The sequence below is a fragment of the Capricornis sumatraensis genome, chromosome 16, assembly GCF_032405125.1.
Source record: "Capricornis sumatraensis isolate serow.1 chromosome 16, serow.2, whole genome shotgun sequence".
Taxonomy (NCBI): Eukaryota; Metazoa; Chordata; class Mammalia; order Artiodactyla; family Bovidae; genus Capricornis; species Capricornis sumatraensis.
Window position 1 is genome coordinate 49,927,435 of NC_091084.1, and position 13,515 is coordinate 49,940,949.

At 41.6% G+C, this 13,515-nt stretch overlaps 2 protein-coding genes across 2 annotated transcripts; both read right to left on the reverse strand.

The window, feature by feature from the left end:
* Positions 1-1,079: 1,079 nt before the first annotated feature.
* On the reverse strand, positions 1,080-2,018 carry LOC138092689 (olfactory receptor 51I2-like). Its single transcript, XM_068988764.1, has one exon. The coding sequence runs from the start codon at positions 2,016-2,018 to the stop codon at positions 1,080-1,082; it is 939 nt and encodes a 312-aa protein (XP_068844865.1).
* A 10,063-nt stretch (positions 2,019-12,081) lies between these two features.
* Positions 12,082-12,984, reverse strand: LOC138092684 (olfactory receptor 51I2). Its single transcript, XM_068988757.1, has one exon. The coding sequence runs from the start codon at positions 12,982-12,984 to the stop codon at positions 12,082-12,084; it is 903 nt and encodes a 300-aa protein (XP_068844858.1).
* Positions 12,985-13,515: the final 531 nt, after the last annotated feature.

Below are 13,515 nucleotides of genomic sequence, written 5' to 3' on the forward strand. Positions count from 1 at the left end.
TGATTATATCCTTTGCAGCCGAAGATGGAGAAGCTCTATACAGTCAGCAAAAACAAGATGGGGAGCAGACTGTGGCTCAGATCATGAGCTTCTTATTGCCAAATTCATACTTAAATTGAAGAAAGTGGGGAAAACCACTAGACCATTCAGGTATGACCTAAATCAAATCCCTTATGACTATACAGTAGTAGTTAGTAGTAGTTTGTCGCTCAGTCGTGTCTGACTCTTTGCGACCCCATGGACTATAGCCTACCAGGCTCCTCCCTCAATGGGATTCTCCAGGCAAGAGTACTGGAGTGGGTTGCCATTTCCTTCTCCAGGGGATCTTCCCAACCCAGGGATCGAACCCGGGTCTCCCGCATTGCAGGCAAATGCTTTAACCTCTGAGCCACTATACAGTGGAAGTGAGAAATAGATTTAAGGGACTAGATCTGATAGAGTGTCTGATGAACTATGGGTGGAGGTTTGTGACATTGTACAGGAGACAGGGAGCAAGACCATCCCCAAGAAAAAGAAATGCAAAAACAAACAAACAAAAAAAAGCAAAATGGCTCTCTGAGGAGGCCTTACAAATAGCTGTGAAAAGTAGTTGTATGGTTGAGTACAAATACTGTAGACAAACCAGTATTGAAGCTCATCTGGATCCCATATTATCTGTGTTAATCTGAACAATTTACTTAATTGTATATATGTCATAAGATTGTTACAAAGATTAAATGAATTTCAATAAAAATAATTTAGAACAAAACCTGGCACTTTTTAGGACTCAGTGTATTAATTAGAATTATATTAGTAATATGTGTCATTATAGAAAATTATTTCTACCTTAGATCAATCCCCTTGGTACAGTTTTGTCTAATCATTCAGTTGCCTCTAATATTCATGTTTCTATGGACACCATTAATGTCTGCCTACTGCACTATTCATTTGTTTTGTGTTATAAGATTTGCTGCTCCATTCCTGGTATTATACTTCCCCCGCAGTACACACATCTATCGTATTCTTGGTAATGTTGATGGCACCATAGATGACAGACTATGACTACAATAAGCATCAAATTTTAAAACCACATGTCGAAGTCACATTTTGATGCGGTGAAACATGCGAACGATGGCTCGACGGATCTCCTTTGTCTTGGCGCTATAAATGAGAGGGTTGAGCACAGGAGGCACAAAGAGGTAGATGTTGGACAAAAGGACATGTATGTAGCGTGGGACATGCTTCCCAAAGCGGTGCACTGTGGAGACTCCAATCATTGGTACATAAAATGCAAGTACAGCCAAGATATGTGACACACATGTGTTGAGAGCTTTAAGGCGTTCCTCATGGAAGGCAATGGCCATGACTGAATGCAGAATGAGCACATAGGAGAGGAAGATAAATAACAAGTCCATGCCAAACGTGGACATAAGAACAAAGAATCCATAGATGCTGTTGATAGTGATGTCAGCACAGGCCAGCTTCATCATGTCTGGGTGAAGGCAGTAGGAGTGAGAAAGGACATTGGATCTGCAGATAGGAAGCCTCTTGAAAAGAAAGGGAAGAGGAAAGAGGATGATAAAGCTCCGAGCAGTCACTGCTAAACCCACTCCAGCGATGACTTCGTTAGTGAGCACAGTGGCATAGCGCAAGGGATCACAAATGGCCACATAGCGGTCAAAGCTCATGGCCAGCAGAATGCCTGACTCCATCATGGAGAAGGAATGGATGAGGAACATCTGGATTAGGCAGGCATCAAAATCAATGGTGCGGGCATTGAGGCAGAAGGTTCTGAGAACAGTAGGCAGTGTGGCCACGGACATGGCCACGTCGCTGAAAGACAGCATGGACAGGAAGTAGCACATGGGCTGATGCAGGCTGGGCTCCGCTCTCACAGCCTGCAGGATCACTGTGTTGCCCCCGAGAGCCACAGCATACATCACACAGAGGGGTCCTGCTAGCCAGAACTGAGAGCTCTCCAGGCCAGGGATACCAGTCAGAAGGAAAAAGGCAGGGTGAGTGATATTGAACAACACCATGGCAGGAGGAAACCAGAGAGCTTTTCAGGGTTAGACCTTCTGATTTAGTGATTTCAGAGAGCTGCACTTACTGGAAGGGAAGGAACCAGGGAGTAAAAGACAGAGCAGATGGTGTCTACACAGTTTAAACTGATACATTCATGAAATCACTTGTTTTGAGAAAATACAGGCAAACTTCTTTTCTTCATACTTTATGATCATCAAGTCATAGGCTAAGCTACTGTTTCTCTCTGTTTTATGGAATAAGGAAGATATTGACAAATGTTTAAATATATCAATTAGTTTGCTATCTTTAAATCAAACCTATATAGTTTTATCCACAATTTTCATGTGCTTTAAAAGAATCGTTGAATGAAATTATGTTAACCAGAATTCATAGATAGTTATTATAAAAGAACAATGAGGGTTTGCGTTATCAGTAGCTTTTTGAAGTATTTACATTGTCCCTTGAAAATTTTATTTAATTCAGACATGTCACTGAGTAATGAAAGCACTCCCCAGAGATACTTTGAACTATAATGCGTGTTTGCTGAGAGAGGAGAAGAGGCAGTGGGACCTGGATGAAAAGGATTGCCTCTTTACAGGAGGCAGAATTGCTGCAATAGATCAACAACGTAACCATTTATTTGTGCAAAGGCACCATGCAGTTCTGGTTTTTGGAAAAATAATGAATTCTTCCCTAAATCTGCTACAGGTATGGTGTCATTCAGTCTTTGCGAAAGCATTGTTCCAAACAGAAATTTTCCACATTCTTGGTCATATATGCTCTCAAAATATGCTTATTCTCATAGACACATTCCTGTACTTTCAAAACAGTCTCATAGTGGATCCCCTTCATACTCAATAAAAACATTCATACCTCTCTTTCTCTCACCAACTTACTCTTCTTATACCAATATATATTTAATACTCCCTCTTGATCTTTATAATTTTTAATGCACATACCCTCTCAGGCTCATTGCTTCAGTCCATGTTGACGTACATGCAGTATTAATACCTGAATAAACATTCAGGTGTATTTGTAGATTTGTATACTCATGCAACAAATGCTTTGACCTACCTGCTCATATACTCCTTCTTACCCACTGATGTTCATCCCCTAATCCACCTAGGCTCTCTTTTTACTCTCAGGCATTGCATTTACTCACAATTTTTCTTACAGTAGCATTTATGTATTACTTACCCAATTCCTAGAGACTAACCCACAACTACTTCTCTGTAACAGGAATTATTTTTTTATTTGTCTTTATTCTCATGTTTCCAAAACTCTTCCAGGTTCATTATTTCATGATGGATGAAGAAAGAAAGTTAGAAGCCTTTTCACCTGGTGGACAAGTTTCAGGCTTCTAAGGCATCCTTCTTTGGGAGGAGCTCCAGAAATACCTGCTACTATTTTCCTTTTACCTTCCTCTCTAGCCTCTAACAAAACAAGGCCAGAAAGTAATGGCAGTGTCCTTTCTGATGGGAATGGAGGAAAAAGGGAGCCCTGGGTACCAGAAATTAAAAGACGCTTACTCCTTGGAAGAAAAGTTATGAGCAACCTAGATAGTATATTCAAAAACAGAGACATTACTTTGCTGACTAAGGTCCGTCTAGTCAAGGCTATGGATTTTCCTGTGGTCATGTATGGATGTGAGAGTTGGACTGTGAAGAAGGCTGAGCACCAAAGAATTGATGCTTTTGAGCTGTGGTGTTGGAGAAGACTCTTGAGGGTCCCTTGGACTGCAAGGAGATCCAACCAGTCCATTCTGAAGGAGATCAACCCTGGGATTTCTTTGGAAGGAATGATGGTAAAGCTAAAACTCCAGTACTTTGGCCACCTCATGGGAAGAGTTGACTCATTGGAAAAGACTCTGATGCTGGGAGGGATTGGGGGCAGGAGGAGAAGGGGACGACTGAGGATGAGATGGCTGGATGGCATCACGGACTCGATGGACATGAGTCTGAGTGAACTCTGGGAGATGGTGATGGACAGGGAGGCCTGGCGTGCTGCGATTCATGGGGTCACAAAGAGTCGGACACGACTGAGCGACTGAACTGAACTGAACTGAACTGAAGGTACCTGAAAGTCACAGAGATGCTGGGATAGTTTGTAATGCAGTATTAACACCCTGGGAAAAACTCCTGAATTTTCTCTGGCAGGCTAGAACTCAGACCTTCCTGTGGTTCCCAGAATGTTAGGGGCCACTTCTCTATGTGGTTGGTTATATCCCTCTGGTCTTAGGGATCAGTCATGCATGCTCATCTCCCCTTCAGAACTGTGATTCCTTTGGATATGGAAATGATTAAACTTCTCCATATCTTTTTTCTGTCCTATGACTAGAATTCTCATGCTTCTTACACAGCCTTATAGAAGGTAATCAGAAAAAAAGTCAAGAACTGAGCTAATGTAAAGAAAGAAAAGGAGAAGAAAACAGGCTTATTTTGTGCAGGGCAGAGACAAAGCCATTCTGGGTCTGGCTATCCTAGCTCTACTGTTTATGGGAAAAAGACTTCCTGACTGTCCCCGGATCCCATTGTTTACTATATCCAGCAGCCACTGAATTTGTGGGTGGTGTAGATGCAGGCAAAGACAAAAAATGCAGTGAGAGAAAAACCAATATTTATGGAGCATATGCTATGTGCCAGATACTCTGCAAGGAAATTTACAACTATTTACTCATTAATTCTTGGCCGAAGTGGAAATTAAGGCTCACTGATGATGATGGACAGGGAAGCCTGATGTGCTAGTCCATGGGGTCTCAAAGAATTGGACATGACTGAGCGACTGAACTGACTGACTGAAGGTTCAATGAGGTGAGCTTGCCTCACAGAGTATGCAAGTAGCTGATAAAACCTCAAGTAAAGATAGGTAAGACTAATATAGCAGGGTGACAATATACAGCTATGACGTACTCCTTGATGTACTTGTGTATACTGTCACCCTGCTTATTTCACTTGTGTGAGAAATGCCAGGCTGGATGAAGCACAAGCTGGAATCAAGATTGGCAGGAGAAATATCAATAACCTCAGATGTGCAGATGACACCACCCTTATGGCAGAAAGCAAAGAGAAACTAAAGAGCCTCTTGAAGAAAGTAAAAGAGAAGAGTGAAAAAGCTGGCTTAAAACTCAACATTCAAAAAACAAAAGATCATGGCATCTGGTCCCATCACTTCATGGCAAATAGATGGAGAAACAGTGACAGACTTTCTTGGGCTCCAAAATCACTGTGGTACATATACACAATGGAGTATTAACTCAGCCATTAAAAAAGAATACATTTGAATCAGTTCTGATGAGATGGATGAAACTGGAGCTGATTATACAGAGTGAAGTAAGCCAGAAAGAAAAACACCAATACAGTATACCAACACATATATATGGAATTTAGAAAGATGGCAATGACGACCCTGTATGCAAGACAGCAAAAAAGACACAGGTGTGTATAACGGACTTTTGGACTCAGAGGGAGAGGGAGAGGGTGGGATGATTTGGGAGAATGGCATTGTAACATGTATACTATCATGTAAGAATCGAATCGCCAGTCTATGTCTGACGCAGGATACAGCATGCTTGCGGCTGGTGCACTGTGATCACCCACATGGGTGATCACCCATATGGGGAGGGAGGTGGGAGGGGGGGTTCATGTTTGGGAATGCATGTACACCCGTGGTGGATTCATGTCAATGTATGGCAAAACCAATACAGTATTGTAAAGTAAAATAAAGTAAAAATAAAAATTAAAAAAAAAGAAAAAAAGCAAAATCACTGCTGATGGTGACTGCAGCCATGAAATTAAAAAATGCTTGCTCCTTGGAAGAAAAGCTATTACCAACCTAGATAGCATATTAAAAAGCAGAGACATTACTTTACAGACAAAAGTCAGTCTAGTCAAAGCTGTGGTTTTCTAAGTAGTCATGTTTTGATGTGAGAAAGTGACAGCGAAAGTCGCTCAGTCATGACTGACTCTTTGCGTCCCCATGGACTATACAGTCCATGAAATTCTCCAGGCCAGAATACTGGAGTGAGTAGCCTTTCCCTCTCCTGGGGATCTTCCCAAGCCAGGGATTGAACCCAGGTCTCCCACATTGCAGGCAGATTCTTTACCAGCTGAGCCACAAGGAAAGTCCAATAATACTGGAGTGGACTATAAAGAAAGCTGAGCACTGGAGAATTGATGTTTTTGAACTGTGATGTTGGAGAAGACTCTTGAGAGTTCCTTTGACTGCAAGGAGATCAAATCAGTCAGTCCTAAAGGAAATCAGTCGTGAATATTCATTGGAAGGACTGAAGCTGAAGCTGAAACTCCAATACTTTGATCACCTGATGTGAAGAATTGACTCATTGGAAAAGACCCAGACCCTGATACTGGGAAAGATTGAAGGCAGGAGGAGAAAGAAGAGGATGCGGTGGTTAGATGGCATCACCAACTCGATGGACATGAGTTTGAGCAAGCTCTGGGAGTTGGTGATAAACAGGGAAGCCTGGCATACTACAGTCCATGGGGTCCCAAAAGTCAGACATGATTGAGCGACTGAATTGAACCGAATATTGCACTGATGCCTTTGAGGCATTATGAAGTGTTGGGGAGGACACTGGAAAAGAAAAAGAAGGCACATATTTCTGGGTGGAGATTTCTCAGATACCCTCGAAGAGAGAGTTTCAAAAGGCAGATTCACGTGAGACAGTGATACAAAAAAACCAAAACCAAAACAAACACACCCTGTATTCAATGCTGGACTCTATTTCTTCTGCTCTTGGAACCCAGAACCTTTTCTTCAACTGAAGACTTATAGGAACCAGAATGGTTTAGGGAAACAGGTCTTGGGCTGAGCATCAGGAGTCCTGTGATTTTACCGTGCTCTGGCATGCCCTGGCTGTGTGAGACCTCTCTAGACCTCTGTGTTTTCTTCCTTATATCAGTTTTTGTGGACATTTTATAGTATCCTTTATGGCCCTGTTGTTCTGATGGGATTGGAGAGTTATATAGGGAGTCTTGTAAAGACCACAATTTTTCATCTATGTGATGGATAATAACAAGTTAGAAATGCTTGTCTGTTCATGGCTCATCAAAAGTTTACCATTAACTGATTTTTCTTACTCTTTAATCTCCTTGGTGATTTTACACATTGTGTCTCAGAATTCATATGATGAAAGCAAAGTTAGATCATGTGTGCTGGCTCAGCCGTTATCTGAGTTGTAGAATTGATAGTGACCACTTTGCTCCTGTTTTTCTGAACCTTTCCTGTGCCCTGAGTCCTGCTTTCCTTCCTCAGCTTGCAACAATGTTAGTGAATCATGCAAATATTAATCCCAAGGAAGCTGCCTCTGGAAAGTGACAATCTGGAGAACTACAGTGAATCACCCAGAGTTACACAATCAGTTAGAGGCAGTGCCAGGACAAGAACCTCAAGTCCAGGGGCATTTCCACCTGCTTTGCTCACCCAGCTAAGATGCTACCATCTGATAAGCTCCCCTCAGTCTCTCCCTCTTCTCCTCACCCTATCCCTTTCCCAGTTAACCCTTACTTGGGGCAAGGTTAAACCATTTCAGGACAGTCAGCTAGCTCACCCCTTTGTTGTGTTAGTCGCTCAGTCGTGTCTGACTCTTTGCAACCTCATGGACTTGTAGCCCACCAGGCTCCTCTGTTTACGGGATTCTTTAGGCAAGAATACTGGAGTAGGTAGCCATTCCCTTCTTCAGGGCATTTTTCTGACCCAGAGATTGAACCTGGGTCTCCCCCCTATTTGGATTCAGAACTCACCAGAAGACAGGCAGATGAGAGACACCCACAGAACAACATATTCTTCTATCTTCTATAAAGTGCATTCATGCTTGCCTCTTTTATATCTCATTCTAAGCCCCAAGAGAGAGAGCAGTGATGCTGACTTTTTGTCTGAAAACTCATCAGGAAGGTTTTATTCTCTTGAGGTCTTTAATGACTACTGAGAATAAAGCATACACTCTTTTAGCTGAAAAATAACTCAACAATCTGCCGGACTGATTCTTACCCAATCCAAGACACCATCTGCTGAAGGCTGGATGGGCATGTAAGACAGTAGCTCATTACTCTCTAAAAAATTCCAGAATTATGTGATATGCTGACCAAGCCCAAGAAAGAAGGTATAATAAAAAATGATTAAGATCACTTTTATTTTCCTCTTAAATATATTGAAAATGCTAGTTCTTTCTTTATTCCTAGATGAAAAACAAGTTCCTTAATGTTTCTGGTCACATTCAGATGATAAAATTTCCTCTAGTGAGTATCTGGACAACCCAGACTCATGTATAGCTTCCCTATAGCTCAGATGGTAAAGAATCTGCCTGCAATGTGGGAGACTGGGGTTCAGTGCCTGGGTGGGGAAGAGCCCCTGAAGAAGAGAATGGTTACCTATGTAGTATTCTTGCCTGGAAAAGTTCATGGACAGAGGAGCTTAGTGGGCTACAGTCTATGGGGTCACAAAGAATCAGAGACCACTAAGCGAATAACAGACTCATGTAATAGTCGAATCTTAGAGTGTTCAGAATTACAGTCTTTTATTTTCTGCTATCCTTCCCTTGCTAACAATGGTACCTGACTTCTCACCCAGAAAGGAGCCAGAAGGGAAATGGCAAGATTCATAATTCATTATGATTCAGGTAGCTGATATCATGTTTCCTAGGTCTGTTAAATACTTAAAATAATACTTAAAGCTGATTCTGTCATTGGGTGCTTTCATTAATTATTTAAAGAAATTTCTCTCCATCTTTTACCTCTCCATTTGACTTTGATCTTGAAGTGATAGCAGTAGGCAGTCTTGAATCTTAGTTCCCTGCCTAGAAAATGGACCTGGGTGGCCTGGATGAAAACCAGGAATCCTAGCTGCTAGTCCACCAGCAGCTGAAGACTAGAATCACAGTTTCCCTGGCTCTTGCTTCTTGTGAGAAATGAATTTCTCAAGGAAGCGAAAACTGCAAAAATAAGTACAACATTTATTATCAGAGATACAGCATAACATGTGGGCAAGCACACAGAGACATAGTTTGCTTATTTAAGACAAAATCAAGCCAAAAATACACACCCAGAGAGAAAGGATGTGAGTGTCCTCCATAATGAGGAAAATCGCAGTAAAAGGTGATTTAAATCACTTACACAGGGTAATTCTCCCCAGTCTTTGTTTAAAAATGAAAGTGTTAATCGCTCAGTCATGTCCGACTCTCTGAGACCCCATGAACTGTAGTCTACCAGGCTCCTTTGTCCATGGAATTCCCCAGGCATGAAGAATTTTCAAGAATACTGGAATGGGTAGCCATTCCATTCTCCAGGGGATCTTCCTGACCCAGGGATTGGACCTGGGTCTCCCGCACTGCAGGCAGATTTTTTTATTTATTTATTTTTTTATCACTTGAGCCACCAGGGAAGTCCAGTCTTAGTCTATCTTTGCCCAATTATCTTGTTTTCTTTTTCACAACTGTCTTGCCCTAGGACCCTCCCCAATATGCTTGTGCAACTTTTCCTAAGATGGATTCTACCACACAGACCTGTGGGAGTCTTGGTATCACGTATTATGGGGCAGCAACCCCTCCTTTCTGTACCTGTGTTTGCTGTCAGGGAAGTTTCCTTGATCTCAGGAAACTTCTGCATGTTATCTCTTCACTCCAACAAAGCTCAGCTTTTGCCACTAGCTTTGTCCTTGGAATCTCTGAGGGAAACAAAGCTTCAATTGTACTCCAATTGACAAACACCAATTGTCCAGGCCAGGGGTCCATCTATTTCCTACATCAATTTTAACTAATATATTTTTATGTGATTGCTTTTAACTCCGTCTACAACCCAGATCCCCTTTACGTTCTTCCGGTCAGGATCTACAACCACACCATGCCTGCTCTCTCTAACATGTAGCCACCCAGGAAATGGGCAGCCTTCCTGTGTGAAGCAAATGTCCTACCTCAAAACTGCAATAGCCTCCTACTCAGTCCTGCTATCAGAGCAGCAAGGTAACTTTCATTGCTCCATTTAAATTTCCAGGGGTAATAAGGAACTGGTCTGCTGTGTCTCCTTCTCCCCACAGCTCAGGGGACCTATAATTTCTGAGTAGAAACCTTGTGGAAACTCTCCTTTCATTCAGGTACAGTGGGATGCACCTCTGTATTCCTTTCTCTTGTATGAGGGGTTGGGGATGGGAGATTTAGCTCTTTCCAATGAGTCTCTTCAGAAACCTTTTTTTAAATCATCTAATTAATAACTCTTTTAAATCTCTGATTAGAGCAGAGTTTCTTCACCTCAGCAGTGCTAACAGCTGAATACAAATGTGGTGATCTGAGTTCTGAATAAGTAAGGCATCACCAAACAAAATAGTGATAGTAATTTCTTTCAGTGTTTGAAAGTACTCGCTTTCCAGCTTTTGCTTGGTTAGGGACCTATGGGGCATGTGCAGGTATGTACACACACAACCTGTTTGTAGTGACCATAGATTATAGAGACATTTGTTGAGGAGGCTGAAAATGATAAGCCCTTATATTCTTAATAGAGAAAAAAATAATCCATTATATATGAGTGTGTATGTAAATTTGCATATGTATTGCTTTGTTTTAATTTTGCTGTTGTTTGGTCAGTCGTGTCTGACTCTTATGACCCCATGGACTATAGCCCACCAGGCTTCTCTGTCCATGGGATTTCCCAGGCAAGAATATTGGAGTGGGTTGCCATTTCATTCACTAATGTATATGTAATATTTCTGACTAATAAATGTTGACCAATTTCCTAATTAACAGACTTGTGAGGAGAAAGAAGTGTCTTTTCTGAGATAAGTTGTATTTGTTTAAGCTATTAAAATAAGTTTTTACATAAGCTATTGATATCTAAATAAATTATAGGCTATAAACTTGTTTATGATATTTATTGGAAATTGGAAGACACTTATTCCTTGGAAGAAAAGCTATGACAAACCTAGATATCCTATTAAAAAGCAGAGACATCACTTTCCTGACAAAGGTCCATGTAGTCAGAGCTATGTTTTTTCCACTGGTTACGTACAGATGGGAGAGTTGGACCATAAAGAAGGCTGTGTACTAAAGAATTGATACTTTTCAACTGTAATGCTGGAGAATACTCTTGAGAGTACCTTGGACAGCAAGGACATCAAACCAGTCAGTCCTAAAAGAAATCAACCCTGAATATCCATTGGAAGGACTGATGCTGAAGTGGAAGCTCTGATAGTATGGCCACCTGACGCGAAGAACCGACTCATTGGAAAAGACCCTGATGCTGTGAGAGACAGAGGGCCGGAGGAGAAGGGGATGACAAGATGAGACGGTTGGATGGCATAACCCACTGAAAGGACACAGGTTTGAGCAAACTCTAGCAGCATGCCAGGGAGGCCTTGGGGTTACAAAAAGCAGGACATGACTTAGTAATTGAACAATGAACAGCAAATCTTTTTCTAGAGTCCACATTTAAGCAATGTCATATGATATTTCTTTCCCAGTCTGGCATACCTCAAGAAGTTGTAATGTTAATAGTGATGTCAGTTAGAGAGGCAGTATTTGCAGTAGTTGGGTACAAACATTGGAGACAGACTAGTATTGAATCTCACTTGGATCATTATGTGAGTTACTTTGAACAGTTTATTCCATTCTCTATACTTCATAAGATTGTTAGAAAGATTAAATGAATTAATGCAAAAATAATTTAGAACTGGATCTGGCACTTTTAGGAAACAGATACTACAATTATTATTATATTAGTAATAGTTATTATTATAGAAAATGATTCCTAGCTTAATCTTCCTCTGCAAAGTTTTGTCTAATCACTCAATTGACTCTCATCGTTATCTTTCTATGAATGAAATTGATTTCTGTTAGATGTGTTGTTGCACATTTGTTCTGTCCTATAAGTTTTGAATCTCCTTTCCTGATCTTTTACTCGCCCCACCCCCCAGTATATCTACCTTTGTAATGATAATTATGATATCTAGGATAACAACATCAACAATGACGATAATAACGACACTGTGGATGATAGTCTAGGACTAGTGATCATTATATTTTAAAGCCAAACATGGAAGTCACATTTTGATGTGGTGGAACATGTGAACAATGGCTCAACGGATCTCCTTTGTCTTGGCGCTATAAATGAGAGGGTTGAGCACAGGAGGCACGAAGAGGTAGATGTTGGACAAAAGGACATGTATGTAGCGTGGGACATTTTTCCCAAAGCGGTGGACCATGGAGACCCCAATCATTGGTACATAAAATGCAAGTACAGCCAAGATATGTGACACACATGTGTTGAGAGCTTTGAGGCGTTCCTCACGGGAGGCAATGGCCATGACTGAGTGCAGAATGAGCACATAGGAGAGGAAGATAAATAACAAGTCCATGCCAAACGTCGATATAAGAACAAAGAGTCCATAGACGATATTGATTGTGATGTCAGCACAGGCCAGCTTCATCATGTCTGGGTGAAGGCAGTAGGAGTGGGAAAGGACATTGGATCTGCAGATAGGCAGCCTCTGGATGAGGAAGGGAAGAGGAAAGAGGGTGATGAAGCTCCGAGAAGCCACTGCTAAACCCATTCCAGCGATGACTTCGTTAGTGAGCACAGTGGCATAGCGCAAGGGATCACAAATGGCCACATAGCGGTCAAAGCTCATGGCCAGCAGAATGCCTGACTCCATCATGGAGAAGGAATGGATGAGGAACATCTGAATTAGGCAGGCATCAAAATCAATGGTGCGGGCATTGAGGCAGAAGGTTCTGAGAACAGTGGGCAGTGTGGCCACGGACATGGCCACGTCGCTGAAAGACAGCATGGACAGGAAGTAGCACATGGGCTGATGCAGGCTGGGCTCCACTCTCACAGCCTGCAGGATCACTGTGTTGCCCCCGAGAGCCACAGCATACATCACACAGAGGGGTCCTGCTAGCCAGAACTGAGAGCTCTCCAGGCCAGGGATACCAGTCAGAAGGAAAAAGGCAGGGTGAGTGATATTGAACAATCCCATGGCAGGAGGAAACCAGAGAGCTTTTCAGGGTTAGACCTTCTGATTTAGTGATTTCTGAGACCTGCACTTACTGGAAGGGAAGGAACCAGGGAGTAAAAGACAGAGCAGATGGTGTCTACACAGTTTAAACTGATGCATTCATGAAATCACTTGTTTTGAGAAAATACAGGCAAACTTCTTTTCTTCATACTTTATGATCATCAAGTCATAGGCTGGGCTACATATTCCCTCTGTTTTATGAAAGAAGGACAATATTGACAAATGCTTAGATGTGTCAATTAGTTACAAAGAAAATGTTCACCCTTTGGTATCTACAATTTTAATCAAATCTTTGAATGGGAATAGGTTAATTAAACTTCATAGAGAACTATTACAAAGGACATTGGGAGTATGACTCATCAGTAATTATACAAGTATTTAAATTTTTCCTTCACAGTGTTGTTTGATTCAGACATGTCACTAATTAATGATAGCGTACCCCAGAGCTAGTCTGAATTATAATATATGTTTGGTTAGGGAGAAGAAGGGCCA

Bases quoted from the DNA above. Each gene is read 5' to 3' on its own strand.
- LOC138092689 (XM_068988764.1), bottom strand. From the start codon at position 2,018: ATGGTGTTGTTCAATATCACTCACCCTGCCTTTTTCCTTCTGACTGGT.
- LOC138092684 (XM_068988757.1), bottom strand. From the start codon at position 12,984: ATGGGATTGTTCAATATCACTCACCCTGCCTTTTTCCTTCTGACTGGT.